The 17,631-nt window shown below is 47.7% G+C and overlaps 1 protein-coding gene across 1 annotated transcript; it reads right to left on the bottom strand.

The window, feature by feature from the left end:
* Positions 1-2,193: 2,193 nt before the first annotated feature.
* On the bottom strand, positions 2,194-14,773 carry MTURN (maturin, neural progenitor differentiation regulator homolog; the record flags this gene model as incomplete). Its single annotated transcript, XM_082307963.1, has 3 exons — positions 2,194-2,304; positions 8,590-8,712; positions 14,612-14,773. The coding sequence occupies 3 exons, from the start codon at positions 14,771-14,773 to the stop codon at positions 2,194-2,196; spliced, it is 396 nt and encodes a 131-aa protein (XP_082164089.1).
* Positions 14,774-17,631: the final 2,858 nt, after the last annotated feature.

The raw sequence follows: 17,631 nt of genomic DNA, 5'->3' as shown, positions 1-17,631 counted from the left end.
CCAGATCGACCCTGCAGCCCAGCTCACGATGCAGCCATGCCTGGGGCTTGTGCGGCTGTGTGTGTGGCGGCGTGCATGTGTGTGTCGGTGCCAGCCGCCTGCACCTAAGCAAAACGGGTGCAAGTGGCTGGCAAACCTGAACGGCAGGACTTTGCCTCCAGCTTGCGCTACTGTAAATCATGTCTTGCATTACGTTACAGCAGAGGAAAGTCAGCCCCAAAAGATCTACTTGTATGAGCTGCAACCAAAGGATTGGATGCTGCAAAGAGAAAGGTTCCCCGAAGCAAGATTCTGTTTAAGGTTATGGCATCTGCTTTAGCTGGAGAGGAAAGAAAAACTTAGGGACTTAAAGCAGGGATGGAAACCACTGGTCTTACACTTTATTTTAGTAAGCAAAAAGCCTATTGCTGCTGTACAGTGTTATACAATGAACTGCCACGGTTCTCACGTCACTAGTCCATAGAAAATGTGCTGCGACTACCATGTTTATGCCTGCATGCCGAAAGAATGTACAAAGTTGCATTAAGCTCTGTTTCTCTTCCATTTTTTTTTTTTATATTCTTAAACTCTGACTTTTACAGTGTTGCAGACACTTCTGTGCATACTCAGGTACCACACACCATCCCGGTTATGGAAGGTCTTTGCCCCAGATTGGAAAAATCAAGTGCTATGCATCTCTCAAGCCATCATCAGAAATGTAAACCACCAAGAAAACTTGCTCTCTTAAGTAACCTTGAAAAAAAAGTCTTTAAAAAATCTACTGAAAAGGAGACATCGCTAACAACAGGGTTTTCAAAATGGTGCGAGTTGTTTCTAGGAGTTGTCCAAGCATTTTCTCTTCACTCACTTTTTGTTTTTATAAAGCTAATTCTGTATAAAAGGGCTTTTGAAGCATGTGACCTTCATTTAATGATTTTTAAAAAATTGGAAAAAAGGAGTAAATTTAGAAACATTTTGCTTGATTGTGGAAAACAGCTGTATTACAACAGAATCCCCTTTGCTTCTTACGTTTTCAGTACAAAAGGTAAGTAGATAAAGAGACCCTGCACCTTCACAGTCTGGCACTCACCCGAGTTAGTTACTTAAATCTATGCAAAATAGGTAGAAAATACGAGGGGTCATCTTCTCCTTTATACAAAGACCCTGCCAAACCCCTCTGGGGAGTAAGTCCCCAGGTAAGTAAAAGCTCACTAGTTTTCATATCAGCCAAAGTAGTAGTATTTTAGCTCCCTTCCAACAAGGTGTAAATGCCCAGACCAGCTCAAAGGCCCAGGGAGAGGAACAGGTCCAGCATAATATTAAGAGCCAGGTGGTGCTGGTTTATACCCTTATGGCTTCAAAGTTAAGTTGCACTTCAATTCACAATGCCGTGAGGTTTGAGTAATAATTTATCAGTGTATTAAAAACAGCAAAGCTTAAAGTTGGTTGTCATGCAGAAGTGGGATAGGCGATGGCTATTTTTTAATTGATTTGTACGAAAGCAGCACTTGGCTTTGGATCAAACGGTGTCGGAGTACCAGGGTTGGTTATAACGTGATACTAATTACTCCCAGTTATTAATCCAGCACTTGTAAACGCAGGCGTCAGTAAAACGACATGAATATGCCTGACGCCAACACTCCCCTGGATTTCCTGCTTGTCATTATTTTCGTTAAGCCTTCATGGGCACTTCTGCAGTACCGACCACTATTAAACTAGTGCTTTTCAGGAGAAATCTCTCCAAGTTTGGTACTTTGTCAAAAACCATAGCTGTTGAACTAAAACAAAAAGCGCAGGTCACGTTTGCTCTCTGCGCTGGTTTCCTCGGAAAGGTCACCGGTGAGGACTTGGCACTCTCACCACACGCTTCCTACATTCATGGTACTCTACATTCATGTCAATGAATGCTACTCTCAAACACAAATCGAAGAGACAAGTCAGCGACAAAACTACTTCTAGACTGATAACGGCAGAATGCTACCAAGACAACTCCATAGAAAACCCACTGAAGCAGGAGCAAAATTCAGGTCACTTCTTAGCAAAGCTCATCACAGATTATTATTATTAAATATTTTTTTTTTAAACCTTTTTGTAAAACTTTTATCCTGGGAGCCAGATATCCCCATGTGATGCGCTAATTCGAACAGACTAACGTGGGACCACCTGACCCCACCTGGTACCAAAGGCTTCCGAATATTTTAGCTTCTCAGAAAATCACTGCTGACTGACACCCATCTGTTGGTGATCGGCTTCTGGTTCCTCTTCTTCCACATCTGCGTTATATTCTTCAAATGCATCATCATCAACATCTGGAAGCCCAAGTAACTACAAAGAAGAGAAAATACTGTGTAATAGCGAATTACCCGCTCGTGCAACTTCACTGCAAATCTTCACACAATACCTAGGTGCCACTTCTTGAAAACCTCAAACCCTGGAATAATAGTACCACATAACAATCTCGACTCTCTTTCTCTCCCTCCTGTGATAGATAAAGATTTGAAAATGCATCCTCACACCAAATTAAGGGCTCAGAGACCGGAAGATAAATAAAACCAAAGCAAAGCACTTGCAAAAAGCTTCACGTTCTTCCCTAAGGTCATATCACAAATTGAGTGTTTAGACTTGGCAGTGGTTTAACTTCAGAAAGAACTGTGATCATACTGTAGCAGTAGTTACCTTGGTGTAAGATTGTGTTCAGCAACCCTACAAAAGCCAAAGAAGAAAGCATCCTCATGCAGGACTGGCTAGTATGGGGTAGGCAACGAGTCCCTAAAAACCTAAAGATCCCACCATGTTAAGTGCTTCTCTTTTACCCTTCATTCCATCACACCAGACAAAGCCTTGCACGCTGGGTGAAGCCCTCGCAGTGAGAAATACTGTGTATTCAACTTAAAATTGTCTGACTCCCTTTAAATTTCTGCAAATTAGACTTGGGCTTGTGAAGAATGGCCAGCCCATCTTCCTTGTACAATGTCTGCATGCCTCCACCTGATGGCTCCCATCACTGCAAAGGCACTTGTTCTCTACAGGAAAAGGAGAAAACAGCGACGTTTGAACTTTTCCCCTCTCCTCCAAAAGGTTGCCAAGCCAACAGAAGTCAGGAAGACACATAAACCAAATAATAGTCAAAATAATGCATCTGTTGTGGAAATCTCATATTAGATCCTACACTAGCAGCTATTAATATCCACAAAGCAAAATCACACGCCAGGCATTATTTGGAATACCATGTATTTAGCTTGCCAGGGCTGGAAGAGCAGCACAGATGCATGCAACACTCTGTTTGGAGAGTGACGCAGCTGTTAGCTCTCAAAAGAGGCAAAACCCAGAAAAAAAAATCAGGAGGAGAGTGACACTCGCTAGGTGGTAGCATGAAAATGAGAAGGCTGTGACGAGGCAGATTTTTAGGGACCTAAACTAATTTAGTCTGTGATCAACATTCAAAATTATTCAGTGGGTACAAAGACAACGCACAGAATTAGCCTCTGGGTCCAATAAAGCTTGTATTCCTCACTGCCACTGGGAGAAAAAACAGCTTTTTAGTTGCAGGGTTTCTTCGGCAGGGAAATGGAAGGAGAATTTGCTGACTACCCCCCGCCCTTCGCATTTTAAAAATACTTACAGAGAGACCCCAAGCTGAAAATGTTCTTGGTTTCTGAGCAGAACAAAAAGTAAATATTCGTATGCATACGTATTTTTCAAATCAAATGCTTAACTGAACGTGAAACTACTGGGTTCATTTTCAGGATGCGGGGGTTTTGTTTCATGTTGAAGCCAAAATTAAAATACTCAGTTCTTAAAATGCAAAAGCAAGGTCTACAGACTTTCTTACCCACCAGTATTATTTTTGCTAAACTGATTCAGTGTATTCAAATTAAATGTGAGCGTGGTATTGCTCCGTTTATATCACCCGGCAGAAAGAGCTTTGATCACCTTTTTTTTTGCCCAGCTCTGGTTAGAATTCCTCCTTGATTTGCAGGGAAATGAGCCACATGAGTCTTCATTTCATGGGATACTGTAAGCCCTTCTCGTGCAAAATTAGCACGGAAAACACAACACACACCACGAGAACTGCAAAGACGCGCACGATCCCAAAGGATGGGGAGCACGTCCTGCTTTTCATACATCCCCTCTCCCTTTGCCCTCGGGAAATCCAAATCTTCTCTCCCTCGTGCAGCATAGATCAGAGAGTGATGCCACTAACGTTAGTGGTTTTACGGAGCACAGGAAGGATGGGGATGGGATGGGATGGGATGGGATGGGATGGGATGGGATGGGATGGGATGGGATGGGATGTTCCTCCAAGAAAGGTGCAGTTTTGTTCTCTCACAGACATTTTAGGATCTTCCAAGGCACCGAGGACCTTGACCATGCAGGTCCTGCTTTTAGGGGTCACATCTCCTCGCCTTCCACAGGACTATAGTCCATCACCACTGTTAACCCCTTACTGCTCTCTGGACTGCAGTGACAAATCAGCCCACACCTTGACCCCAAGGAGGGAGGATCAGGGTCCAAAGTGCAGGGAGCTCTACAAACATTGGGTCAAAGCACAAGGAGGGTGTGTAAAAGATGAAGACAAAATAAGACGATGAAGGTGGCCTGAGTTGACCCTAGACCGACTCCCACCTCGTCTCCTTTCAAACACACTAGTTTCTGCTTCTAGTCCATATCTAATTCATATACTAAAGTATCAGCTATGTGGCAGACTTGAAAGGACTTTAATGGAGAGCAAAAACGAGGAGGAAAGAGGTAAAACAGGAAAGGGTGTAGAAAAAAGAGAGCTGATCCATCAGCCAAACAGCCAAGGGGAACAAAACTGCCAGGTGGGGATGCGTGGGGAGAAAGAGGGCAGGAGGGTGGTGAGGAGGGTGGGAGGACAACAACCAGCAGCAGCACCACCCGAACTACATCCATTTATTCCTGCTGGCCAAACGACCCATCTGGAGGTAAAGGAGAGGTCACTGGGACGTGTAGGAATTCAATGAATGTGGGATAAATGGCTTTTACACTGCAGACTCCCCAGTTCAGATGTAGGCTTTTTAGGCTGAAGGTGAGCTCAATGTGGGAGCCCTGGAATTTGCTGCTAAATTGTACGACTCACGTTTTGGTTCTCTGCAAACTCTGCCAGTTGGTGTGATGTCCCTCAGGCATTTTTTATTTGTCTTTCTTTCTTAACTCTTTCAAAGTGCCCTGATTTTATACAAATAACCTAGTAGTTTTTAAGTCACAAAAGCAGACTGACATTGCCTCCTACCAAAAGCTGACATACAAGCATGCTGAAAAATAAACCAAGTACAAGACCGCGTTTTAGCGGTCCACACGATGCTACACTAGAGATAACGTGGTTCTGTCGAATCTCAGCATGAGGGGCTTAGTCTCCAAGCAGATGTGCTTACAAGCACCAGCATGGACACTTCTGGCACCAGAGAGACAAGGGCGTCGGAGGAGATGGGATACTCGGAGGGAAATAGTGGTATTTGAGCCCAGTGCTATTGGTACCACTTCATGTACCTGTATGGTGTCTGTCACTTTCGGATGCTCCCTGAATTAAGAGGATAATAAGGCAAATCACAGAGTTTTGTGGAAACTGACCCAGGAAGGTAGTAATGGGCAGAGACAACATGCCCCCCCCACCTTCAGTAAAGAAATAGCTTGACCTTGACTTCAGCAGGGTTTAGAGGTGCGGTTTAGCTGTCGCAGGTTACCTAACACTTTTTAAAAGCCTCATCTAAATAAATATCCTGCCCTGGCACTGTGTTTATGTCCATAAAACATAAGGGAGAGATGCCCAAGAGCAGCAAGGGCTGGTGAGCAGCCCCCAGACAGCCCTCATTGCCTCCTGCAGGCAGGGAAGAGTGGCGAGCGGAGGGAAATCTCTCTCTCTCTCACTGAGAGGGATGCTAACTGCTGGGCATCTCACCGCCTCTGAAACATGGGGCCCAGAAGCGTGAGCAGCCAGTCCCTTCCCACGCCGCAGCCCCAGGGTAAGCCTGCAGAGACACAGCTGGGCTGTTGTCATGAATGTGCAGAGCAGGGCTGAGATGAGTTACCAGGCAAAAATCAGTCTGGGAGCCTTTGGTTAAGGGAGGGCAGGTGCTTGTGCAGTGCATGCGGGCATGGAGAGCTGCAGATGCACCATCTCCTCCTCAACATTTCCCTTTGAAGGACCCCAACAAAGACTTTCAAAACTGCCTCATAATCTCGGATGTCTGGCTGGAAATATCGAAATGGAAAAGACTTTCAGAAGGTACTTACCAAGCACATGCTAAAACCCTTGCCCCTCCTCAGTGTCTCAGATTGAGTAGCCAAGACCATCAGACAACTCAGAAGAGCCCGGTCTGACCTTCAACACCAGTTTTCACACTGAAATTTGCCAGACCAGTCTCTGACAGCAGATTTGGTTGGGATAGTGGAGAAGAAATGTCTTGGAAATGCACTGTTACCTCCACGCTCACAGCAAGGTGGTGTCAGTAGCAAAACAGGTCCAGCAGAGAAAGGATGGGGAACAGCGCAAAGTAATGCCATGGAAATAATTTCCCCATACTGAAGAAAAGTGATTTTGTTTTGGCAAAGGCCTGAGGGTGTAAAATAACTGTTTCCATACATCTACTGTAACACCCTTCACTTTTTAAAATCTATCCTACCATGCATGTCCTATTTTTAATAATTACAGTAAGGGGAAAATGTCAATACATTCCTTATTAGACTTGTCTACACACAACCATACCTTGAATGATAAAACTGGTTTTGTTACACTGATGCAAATCACTCAATACTAGGTCAAAGGAGAATCTGAGAAACTTAATCTTCATGGTACATCCAAGAGAAAATTAAGAGGTACTTGACTACAGTCTGCAAGAGGTCTCTGACAATTGAGGACACCATTCTTGAGCAGACAAAAGCATAATGAAATACAACAGTTAGGAGGCAAAACTAGAAAAATGCAGACTGTAAATAAAAGCTTTTCAAAGGAGCGTAACTAATGATGAGAAAAAGAGCCTAGTAGTGTTGTAGCCTTTAAGTCATCTGCAGACTTTACATCAAGACTGGGTGTCTTCAGAAAAGATATGCTCCAGCTCAACCACAATTTATGTGCTCAGTGGTAGGAATCATGGGGTGAAATGTGATGTATTAACGAAGGGCCCCAACTAAATGAGCATAATGGTTCCTCTCACTTTGAACCTTTTTATTCTGAAGAGTAGCTTAACTTGCTTTGACTGAAGCCAATTTCTCAGCAACTTAACCTATGCTGAAATAAATGTGGTTTAAAGGAAATAACTGATCTGTACCAGTTTAAGTCTTTCTGAAGTCCTCTTTAGTTAAACCAATGGAAGCTTCTCCTCAAAGACACAGCTTTTCTGAGCAGGAGAAAACAGCTATGAAGATCCAAGAGTGGAATGCTGTTCTAGGAAACATATTTATATTTTTCTATGTTTTCACAATTACAAGCAGCTGTACTGATGGATCAGATTTCCAGTCCTTTCTAAGAAAAGTGTGCATCTGTTCTATTTATTTCCAGTCTCTCAAAGGATTCTTTAAAACGATGCTCTTTTATGTCGACCAGCTGCGGCGGTCCACGGCAAGGCAATGCAAGGGTGTAACACAGGGAGGGCCGGTGTTTTCATATCGTCGCTCCAGGCCCTCCCTTTTGCTCTAAATACTTGGGATACATTTTCAGTCTTCTCGATTAGTCAGCCAGAAAAAGAGAGGAGGGAAAAACATCTACATTTTCAGTTGAGTTTAAAAACGTCCATCGGTCAGCTTTCCCATGGACATCATGGGAGCATGGCTCTGGCAACGAACCTCTGCTCTGCTTTGCACCAGCCCCTTACCCAGCCCAAGGCTCTCAAAAGGAGAGGCTGTGCAACGGGAGGATTTGGCAAAAATGAAGGACAACAGCCAGCCTGTCACCTCACCCTCATGCAACCCAGGCTTTGACCAAAATCTTAGTGTTACCCAAGGACAGAGAAAGCTGAGTAGCAGCAAACCAGAAAAAGACACACCTCCTCCCCATAAAACCCAGCTTCTGCTCCAACCTCTTTCTCAAGCAGTGACCAAACTGGCGTTTGCAAATACCAAGTGGCAACCATCCAAACAGCAAAATCTGGACCACTTGGGGGAAAAAAAAAACAACCCTAAAATAAAACAAGCCACTCTGAGGAGAAACTGTATTTACAGCTTCTCAGAGGTTTACTCTCCCTACTCACATCCTTGCAGAATTCCTCAATTCCAGTGCCAGGAAATAACTGCCACAAAGTCCCGCAGCGCTGACTCGCATCCCGTTCCTCGGAGTCAGCACCGCATCAGCAGGATGGGAGCCCCTGCACAGCTGGGGAGCCAGTGCCACCGGCTGCCACACCAGTTGGCCTCCCACCCCGCGTGGGAATCTCATCCTCTCAAACGCAGAGATGGAAATAAAAAGGCAGCTGGCTTCCAAGAAACAATTTCCAATTGCCTGATAGTAGCTTACGTGCTAACACCCCTGCACCCAGGCAGCTGACTGGAGATGTAAGTCCCTGCAGAAGAAAAACCACTTTGCTCCATCCAGCGCTATCCTATTAAAAGTCACAGGTAACTGTCAATGTTTAGAAGTAAAAAAGAGGCACTTACGGGTCTGAAGGATTTGAAGACTTTTTCCAATATTTCATGGAGTGTCTTTTTCCCGCAGGAGGAGATGTAATCCTGTGCGAGCTGCAGAAAAGGCAAGCAGTCCTCACTTTCGCTCCACACATGCTGAAAGCCAACAGCAACACAAGAAAGAAAAGGCATTAACAGGAATTCAGACCAGCCTTTCCACGTGATTTTATAAGGTGACATGTTGTAAACATCTGCCAAAGTACACTGGGCCTCCTGCAGTTCAGACCCGCACTGGGGACAGGCACTACAGGCTGTTTCAGAAGCCACACTTCTGACGAGGAACCTTGATTTTATTAACATGATGCATCGGAAAGCAGGGAAATCCATCCAGAAGAGAAAACGCCTTATGACTGCACCAGCAATGAAGTGTACGCACACCTTGCGCATGCGCGTTTTATGAGTAAAGGTGTTTTCATTTGACATCAGCCCTGCTCAGACCTTGAATTCACATTGGGTTTTCTCTTCTTCTGCATCATCCGCTGCAATGAAGCCCTCAGGAGGAGCTAAAGCATCTCTTCGTCTTCCTGGCGTTAGTGCAAGTGTGACGTGACCATGACTCTGGAGGTGAAACTCAATGTGTAATTCTCTTAACGACACAGAAGAAAAGATGCAAAATATACCCACAGGTTAAACACAGAGCCAAGGAGAGACATTTGGGCACTCACAACTTCCTGACACTTCATGCCTCCCTCCCTGTTTTGAGGTTTACTCCTCCTAGACCCAAATCTTCTCTTCCCAGGCAGGCACATTTAAACCCATTTGGGATATTCTTCTCAACTTGCTCTTGCTTCAGAGATGCTGGTTTCCAGCCTGGCTCTGTGAAGCCTCTCTCAAAATTGATGCTTATTCTGCTGCTATGGGCTTGTTTGAAACAGCGCTGGTGAGCGATGGTGGAAGCACTCCGGCAACAATGCTTCTTGCACACAAGGGCAGCACGCAGCACAAGCTAACGCATACTTGTAAAAGACCTTCTTTTTGAAGACTTTGTGCACGGGACTGTCTTAGGCAGTCCGCTTCACAGAGAAGCGTAATACTGCAAAATTGGTTTGAGATTCTTATACCTCTGTTTTTGCACAGCAGCTCTTTTCCCCAAAGTGCCGTGCAGATTTTTACTGTGCTATAAACAGTAGGTTACGCTTAAACAAGGAAACAGGAGGGTCTCTCTGAAGCTTAACTAACATTCAGGGAAAGAGTCAGAACGGCAGATGTTTCAGTCCCTAACATAAGGCTTGCATGTCGCCTTGCTGTTCAGTGGTGAATACCTCCCAGGGATGCAGTTTTACACTCTCTGAACGAAAACACTACTTAACATCACCTAAGCTGCATCTTTAAGATGAAAACTGTAACTGCCTTGCTCTGAACCTCACTTGACCTACATTTTCTTTGCTGCTTGTTGCATTTTACAAGCATAAACATAGTGAAATGTTTTGTTATGCAAAGAGCCCTGCCTTACTGAGTAGGTTCTGCTCTTTCCATATAACCAGAGTCATCTCTTAACCAGCCTGGCAATAAAAATAAGTTCTTTACAGTCTTGCCAACTCTCAAAGGCACATACCACAAGTCTCACGATACTTCATGCCATCTTAAGAGTCATGGGCCTTGTAGTCCTATAAATATACAACCAAATCTCAGCTTCTGTTTACAAAAAAAAAAAAAAAAAAAAAAAAGTCCACACTTTGTGACTTCTATGGCCTAAAAAGGCAGAAGGTACATGAAGTGAACTCAAATGAACCCTCTTTAAAATATCAAATGAACACTTCCAAATCACAACATTTTAAGAACAGCCTCGAGATTTTGGAGGTCTGGCCCACGATTTCTTAATACTTGGGGTTAGCAATAACCATTTGGTTACTTACAATCTTTGCGTCAAACTTAAGAGCTGGATGTTGCAGCTTGGCAGTTCACGGCTCGCGCTAAACTAGTTGTAATTGTTTATATGTATAAAACGATTATGACTGCTAACATCCTCATTCTTGTTTAAATTGTGGCTTCTTTTGACTACCAGAGCTATACACAGGAGCTTCCACATAAATGAAAATCAGGCCCTATAAATAATAGCTAGTTTGTTCCCCAGGGAAAGTTAACCCCATGTTGTCCTACCATGTTTTTACAGTTTCTTTTCAAGCTGCACCACATTTTAGACTCCAGTGTGAATTTGTCAGCAGTAGCACAGAATAAGATGATCTAGCATGAGGGGAAAATCTAAGTCAGTAACTTGAGCACTGAGCCTTTGAAGAGACTTTTTTGCATAGCATCATACGGCAATAAGCAAGTAAGGCTTCCAACAATTTCCACGTCTGCAGAAGATTTAAAACTTTGGCTGTAGCAACAAACACGCTACATTAATCTCTCATTAGTGCATGCATCTCTTTTGGAAATGGCTTGATTTCACCCTCCCTCCCAAGAAAAATCCTTAACTGTAACAAAGACCAGGGTTATAACACCTGTATATTCAGCTGCATCTGCAGTTCTCTGTGAACGTTCAGCTCTGCACCGAGGCAGTGCTGGAATTGAGTCTCACCACTGACTCACGCATCTCCAGAGGAACCTGCGAAAGGAATTTTGGCCTCTCAAAATAAAAACAAATGTAATTTGAGGACTCAGCTCTTGCTTAGAAAGTTAGAGCAGTCAGTGAGGCTGCACATACGGAGATGCTTTTCCTGGAAAAACCCTGATGCCTGAGAACCTCTTTGCAGTGGGAGAAGTGGGCTGTTGGCAAACCAGTGGACCACAGTGCTTGGCCGTGGCTGCGCAATTAAAGAAAATATTAACCTCACCATCTGAGTATGTGTTTTCCAAGCTTGCCCAGTTTTGCTCAGGGTTGCTCTGTGTCACTACAAAAGCACACAGCCACTGATTTCCACCTCAGCTGACCTACGATCATGGTTGAATTACTTAGTCCAGCATCTACACACAGCACATAGCTGAGGCAATTCATAGGGTTGCATCTGGAGGGGTTTGCTTTTCCTCACGCCTTTACGTGATTCAGTGTTGCTGGATGACAGTCACTTGCTGGACCACCTTTTTCTAACCAGCTCACCCGCTGAACGTGGCAGCAAAACTTTGTCTTTGTGGGGATAATTCAACTTCCAGAAAATATTCAGACTCACTGACTCTGTTCTAAAATATTGTACAGGAAATCTTGCATCAAGGTGGGATCATATTTTTATTTGCTTTATCAGTTACTTTGAATACCAGCAATAACATGGTGACAAAACAAATGACGGACTATAAAGAATAGCATCGTAACCCTTACCCTCATTGGTTGTGGCTATAGAAGTCAAATTAATTTTCTGAGAACACCACGAGCCTCAGGAGCTAAATTATACATAGTTCAGCTATCTAAAATGCTGATTCAGGGAGTTTTAGTGGCCAGGTGGTACTGAAAATGCCAATAGGAATCTAGATCGGTCTTCTGCACCCCTAGCATGTTAAAAACCTAGCCGAAAGATACCTTTACAGGAAATTAAAAATGTATGATTGCTGTGATCTGAAATCTCTGATTTTATACAAAATTCAGAGTTATTCTCCCCCGGATTGCATCTTGGCAACCTTTCCATGTTTTTCTCCTCCTCCCTTTTAAGTTCATCATGCTCATCATTTCCTCCTTACAAGTGGGTTATCATGGCCTTCTCTGGCACCTCCTACATAGCTTTTTAAGCCGCATTATTATGAAATGAAGACATAAAGGAAGAGAACAAGAATACCAGGCACCAGATGCTTATTAAATGTGAGGCTCCTTTATAAGAGTCACGGGGTGCAAAAAGGCTGTAAATTGTGCCACTGTGAATTCTGTTTATATTTACTCACTTTCACACTCCATTGTGTTACTGGAGCCATGCAACAAGGCTCAAGTGCAAATGAGAATCAGTCCCCTGGCTTGCATTAAGTCTCCTTAAAATAAACTTTAGCCTGTAATTGCACATAGAAAGGAAACTTATCTTCTGGAACATAAAAAAAGAAAATTACTGCAAAAAAACCAAGATAGCCAAGCTGGGAGCAGAAATAAAGTACTACAGTGCACTAAGAGCAGAAAACACGATCCTGGTGAATCAGCTCATTAGTGGTTCTTAATCGCATTAAAGAGACACCATCAACAGGAAAAGAATTAAGAATGACACCTATCTGCTTGTCTTAAAAGTATTATTACTGCAAAAAGTGCCTCAAGTAATAATGCCAAAAAAAGACAGAAGAAAACACTGCTTCTAGTTTTCCACTGTTTACATTCTGCATTTGACAGGACTTGGCCTTTCTGCTCAGTTTTACTATTGGCGGCTCTGGGCGGGCAGTCCTTCCCACAGCAACCCTGGAATGAAAATATTCGCCAAAAAAAAAGGGAAAATGTGGCTGCAAACCCACAAAAATTGGCCAGTGTTGGAAGCATGGGAATAGGGTCTGAAACTGCTTAAGATTTTTTTTAAAGTTGACTAGATTATGTTTTGAAAGAGTTTGCTCAATTATTGAGCAGCGTATAAAGAAACAATATACATCTAAGAAAAATAATGACCTTCCTTTGCAGTTTACGGTATCGTTAGTATCCAATCACAGCTTTAGCCTAGTCCTGCATTGAATGCATACGTGTCCCTGAACAGGAGTCCAGCAGGTACGGCCCTTTCTGGGCACAGGCATCTCTGGAAGGGAATGAGCGCCGGGGTTTGACAGCTCATAGGTGCTGGGAAGATGGGTGTGCAGGGCTAGACCCACCGTGGACCAGGAGAATCCATACCCAGAGATGCTCCACTGCCACGGCCGGGACTGTGGCTGAAGGTCTCTTGTATCCCTGGACAGATGCATAACTAAACTCCAGATAACTTCTTTCATAATTCAGCACGACCATCTGCCCGACACAGTGAATAAATGTCCTGCTCGCTGAGATTTGTGGTCTGGGAGAAGTCACTTCACTGCTCTTTGTTTCCATGAACCCATCTGTCAAATGGGTTCATACTGCACTTACCTGTTGGAAAGGGAATTAATGAACATTTGTCAAGCAGGTGAAGGGATGAAAGTTGCTCCGGCAAGGGAAGGACCTACAACATTCTTATAATAATGGTCTCTGCTAGGAGCTGTTTTGTAAAAAAATAAAATAAAATCCTTCCATTGCAGCTAACTGGAGCTTTGCAGGTTACAAACCCCGTGGAGCGGTGCCGCTTTTCGGTAACTCTTCTTGCACTTCTGCTCGCCACCGGGAGGGCTGGGGGGGAGGGGAACACCACCACCCCCCATCCCAAAGCCACGGGTTGTTTTGCCGGTGCCATTTCTGCACAAACTTGCCGCTGAACTCGGCGAGGGGCGGCGAGGGGAGGCGGCGGCGCCAAGCCGGCACCTGCCCGGGTCCCCCAGCCCCGGCGGGCCCGGGGGAGCGGCGGGGGGGGGGGGGCGCGGCCCTCCTGTCATCCTGACTCCATTTTATTCCTCCTGCCCATTCTCCATTTGCCGTGACAGCCCTGCCAGTCCGCCCGTCCCTGCGCCGTGCCCCGGCCCCCCGGGAGGACGGAGGGGGCCGCGGGGGAAGCAGCGGCTGCAGCCCCCGCGGGGCGCAGGAGGAGCGGGGGGGGGGTCGCACCCCTGCTTTCCCCCCGGAGCCCGCAGCCTCCCCGGGCCGGGGTGATGGGGAAGGCGGGGGGGGGGTGTCCCTGCCCGCAGCCCTGCCCGCGGGGCCGCCCCCCACCGGTAGCGGACTCCATTTTGCAGATTGTGGTGCGCGCTGGGGAGGATCCCCCCGGTCCCCCGCCCTGTCCCCGGCACCGCCGCCCTCCATCCCCGCACCCCTCGGGGGCACGGCCCCGTCCTCCGCCGCCCCCCCCCGGCGCTCCCCCTCGGGTGCTCCCCCAAGCACCGGGGACCTGCACGGAGGGAGAGGCGGGGGGATGTCCCAAAGCGGTGCAAGGCGCTGCCCGCCCATGCATGCAGACGCACGGATACCCACGCACGCCCGTGACCGCACCAACCCCCCCCCCCCCGGCCCCCAGCTCCGGTCCCCTCCCGGGGCACTCACGAAATTGTCGCCGCAGGCGGCCTCCGGGCAGAGCACGTAGAAGGAGACGCCGGGCTCGGCGTAGAAGTCCATGCGCCGCTCCGTCTCCTCGGCGGCGATGAGCTGGAAGGGCGTGCGGGCGCACCACCGCTCCGCCGCCTCCGCCAGCGCCTCGAAAGCCATCGCCGCCGCCGCCGCCGCCTCCGCCGCCGCCGCCGCCGCGATCCGCGCCCGCCCCGCGCGCACCGCCCCGCGCCCGCCCCGCGCGCCGCCCCCCCGCCGCGCGCGCGCCGCCCCGCGCCTCGCGCCCCGCGCCCGGTTCCCGGCTCCGGGCCCCGCGGCGGGTGGAGGCGGGGAGGGAGGGAAAGGGGCGTCAGGGCTGGGGCCGCCGCCGCCCCGGGGGGGATCTGCCGCGGGCAAGGGACTTGACGCCTTCTGGCAACTTGGGGGGGGGGAAAGCTCGCCCGGGGACCGGTCGGCAGCAACGTGCTTGGCTTTGCTTCTCTCTTTCCAGAACCCATCCAGAATTCCATCTTCTGCTGACGAGAAAGCCCGCCTAGGCATGGCCTTTTACGCTGACCGAACCGGTACCCCTTGCGCCAAGTTTCTTGCCCAAATGCGAGACGTTGGGCTGTCCACACGCAGTCGGATTCACCCCGTGACGTTGGAAAGCTTTACATTTTCTGTCAACGACGCTGGGGACCGATGGATTTGCAGTTAGGTTCATATTACCTCTTCCTAGCACATCCCAAGTGGTCATCTGTATGTCTAGCAAGGCATATGAGATACGGGAGCTGATCTGCGTTTATAAAGGGCCTTAGATTTGCATCGGTGTCTGCTGCGCCACAAAGGAAAACAAATCCCCACAGACCTGAGTGGGTTTTTGGCTGGAAGCCCAGGATCTCATGGAGGTGAGCAGGTAGCACAGAGCCCATACGTGGCAGCGGGTAGAAGAGTTTGCACAGACAAAGGCAACACCGACTTCCAAATAATGCCCAGCGGCTGTTACGTGTCTCCGGAGCAGTGTTTAGCTGCGCTTCCACCATAATTATTACCAAATGCCCAGCCGATGGGGTCTGTATTACACGTCATACGCTCCCATCATATATATTAGTTGGCGTATGAATCATTCAAGCACTGATGAGGTAACCAATGAGGTCACAAGCTGAGAAGGGGATGAGGCTGAGTGGGGCAACACCAGCAAGGCTGCGGCAAGGAGGCACCCACCCGGCCTCCGCCTGGCACGGGGCATGCTCCGAGCACCCACGCTGCTGCGCTCAGCCCCACCGTCATCGGCTCCTGCCCCCCGGCTTCGCCCCGCTGTGGGCACAGGTGCAGCGCGGCTTGGTACTAATGATGCCACAGAGAAAAACCTCCACTGGCGTTGCAGCCGAGCACTGAGGTATCGGGAAATACCAGCAACATGAGTGCTCACGCAACTGTAACTCAGCCCCTCTGTGCATGTGTGATGCGATTGCCTGCTGGTTTTTCCACCAAAAGATGTTTCATTTATTCCATGCAGATATTCTGGATATCACTCTTGTTCCTGGGGTGCTATTAGAGTGGCAAGTGCTGAGCACCCCTCACTGCACTTGGAGCTGTGCTCTGACTGAGCAAAGCATGATAAAAATGACAAATGTTCCAAAACTTCTTGCCCAGGTGCCTCAAATCCCAGAACCCGAGGGGTGCTCTTGCAGGTACTTAACCCTGGTCCCACCGCACCTCCCTTCGCCAGGGGAAGATGAGGCTGGTAACATCAGTCTCCTACCTACCGCCCAGGCCTGGGGGAGGTGGGTGCAGTAAAACCTGCAAAGCAATCATCGGTGGTGGTAGGGGAGCTCCACGGGGGCACCCGTGGAAGATCAGTGGTTTTGCAGGCAGCCTGGGGTGGGAGTGGTGAGTCCTGAACAGCTAGAAAGGAAATCCTAAACCACTTGTCGTTTCCCGAAGGAGGCAGGGGTCATGCAGAAACCCAAATGTGACCACAGGCTGTCGGGGCTCCGGGGGCTGGCAAGGCTGTGAGTCCTGTGCAGCGGCTTTGCAACTTCAGCACTCTTTCACTGTTGGGTGTTTGGTGGTTTTTTTTTTTTTTCCCCAAATGTATTTACATAATTAGCATGACAATAGGACATGGAAAAATACAGCCCTTTCTCCTAAAAGGTGACATTGTCGCCTTGCCTGCAACCAGTGGGCAGGGTGCCACCACCCGGGCAGACATCTCCCCCGCCACAGCACTCAGCTGCCAAGGTCAACCCTAGTCCCGATCTTCGGACTTCCCCAAGATCCAACCTTGTTTTCCATCCTCCCCAAAGACAGTGTTGGTGTTGGGTAAGGACGCGGTGGTGGGAGCGAAGCCTTGGTCTTCCCTCTCACCAGCGGGGCCATGCGTGGGGTTTGGCCCCTGGGTTTGGGGCCGCCCCAGCTGGCAGCGCCCTGGCCCATAGCAGCAAGGGGAGGTCAAGGGTGCATTGCAAGCAGCCACAATTTCAAATAAACGAGGTCTCGGTGTTAACACCTATGATTTATGTGCATTTTCAAAGCCCCACGTGAACGTCTTTTTAGTCCTTAAAATGTCGCTTTGAAGTATGTGCTGTTTGTTATCTCCCTTCTGTGGGGTAGGGAAGCTGACAGGTTTTGAATGAGATTTTAAATATCTTATTGCAGCATGCACTGCAAAATCCTTTGTCACGTCTGACAGCATAGCCATTCAAACCAGACAGCCGTGCTTATTTGTTTATTTACATGTGACGAAGTCTCTTTGCCCTTACACCTGTACCCCAAAAGCAGATTATAAAAATAAGGATGGGATGGTGATTTTGGCAATGATAGAAAGCAACCTGCAGAAGCGCTGCTTGCAGAGCAAGCCGGGCTCGGTGGCCCTGGCCATCGTGCCGATGCCAGGGGAGAAGGGATGGCAACGCGGACGTGAGGCAGATGCAGTGCCCGTGACATGCTTCCGTCTCTCTGCATGTCAAAAGCAGAAGCACTCACGGCTCGTTTGAGTAGACGGGTAGATGGCTAGCAGCGCTGTACTATGCCTC

This window comes from Platalea leucorodia, assembly GCF_965183815.1.
Source record: "Platalea leucorodia genome assembly, chromosome: 1".
Lineage (NCBI taxonomy): Eukaryota > Metazoa > Chordata > Aves > Pelecaniformes > Threskiornithidae > Platalea > Platalea leucorodia.
Note: the sequence above shows the minus strand (reverse complement) of the source record. Positions and strands in the feature narration are given on the sequence as shown.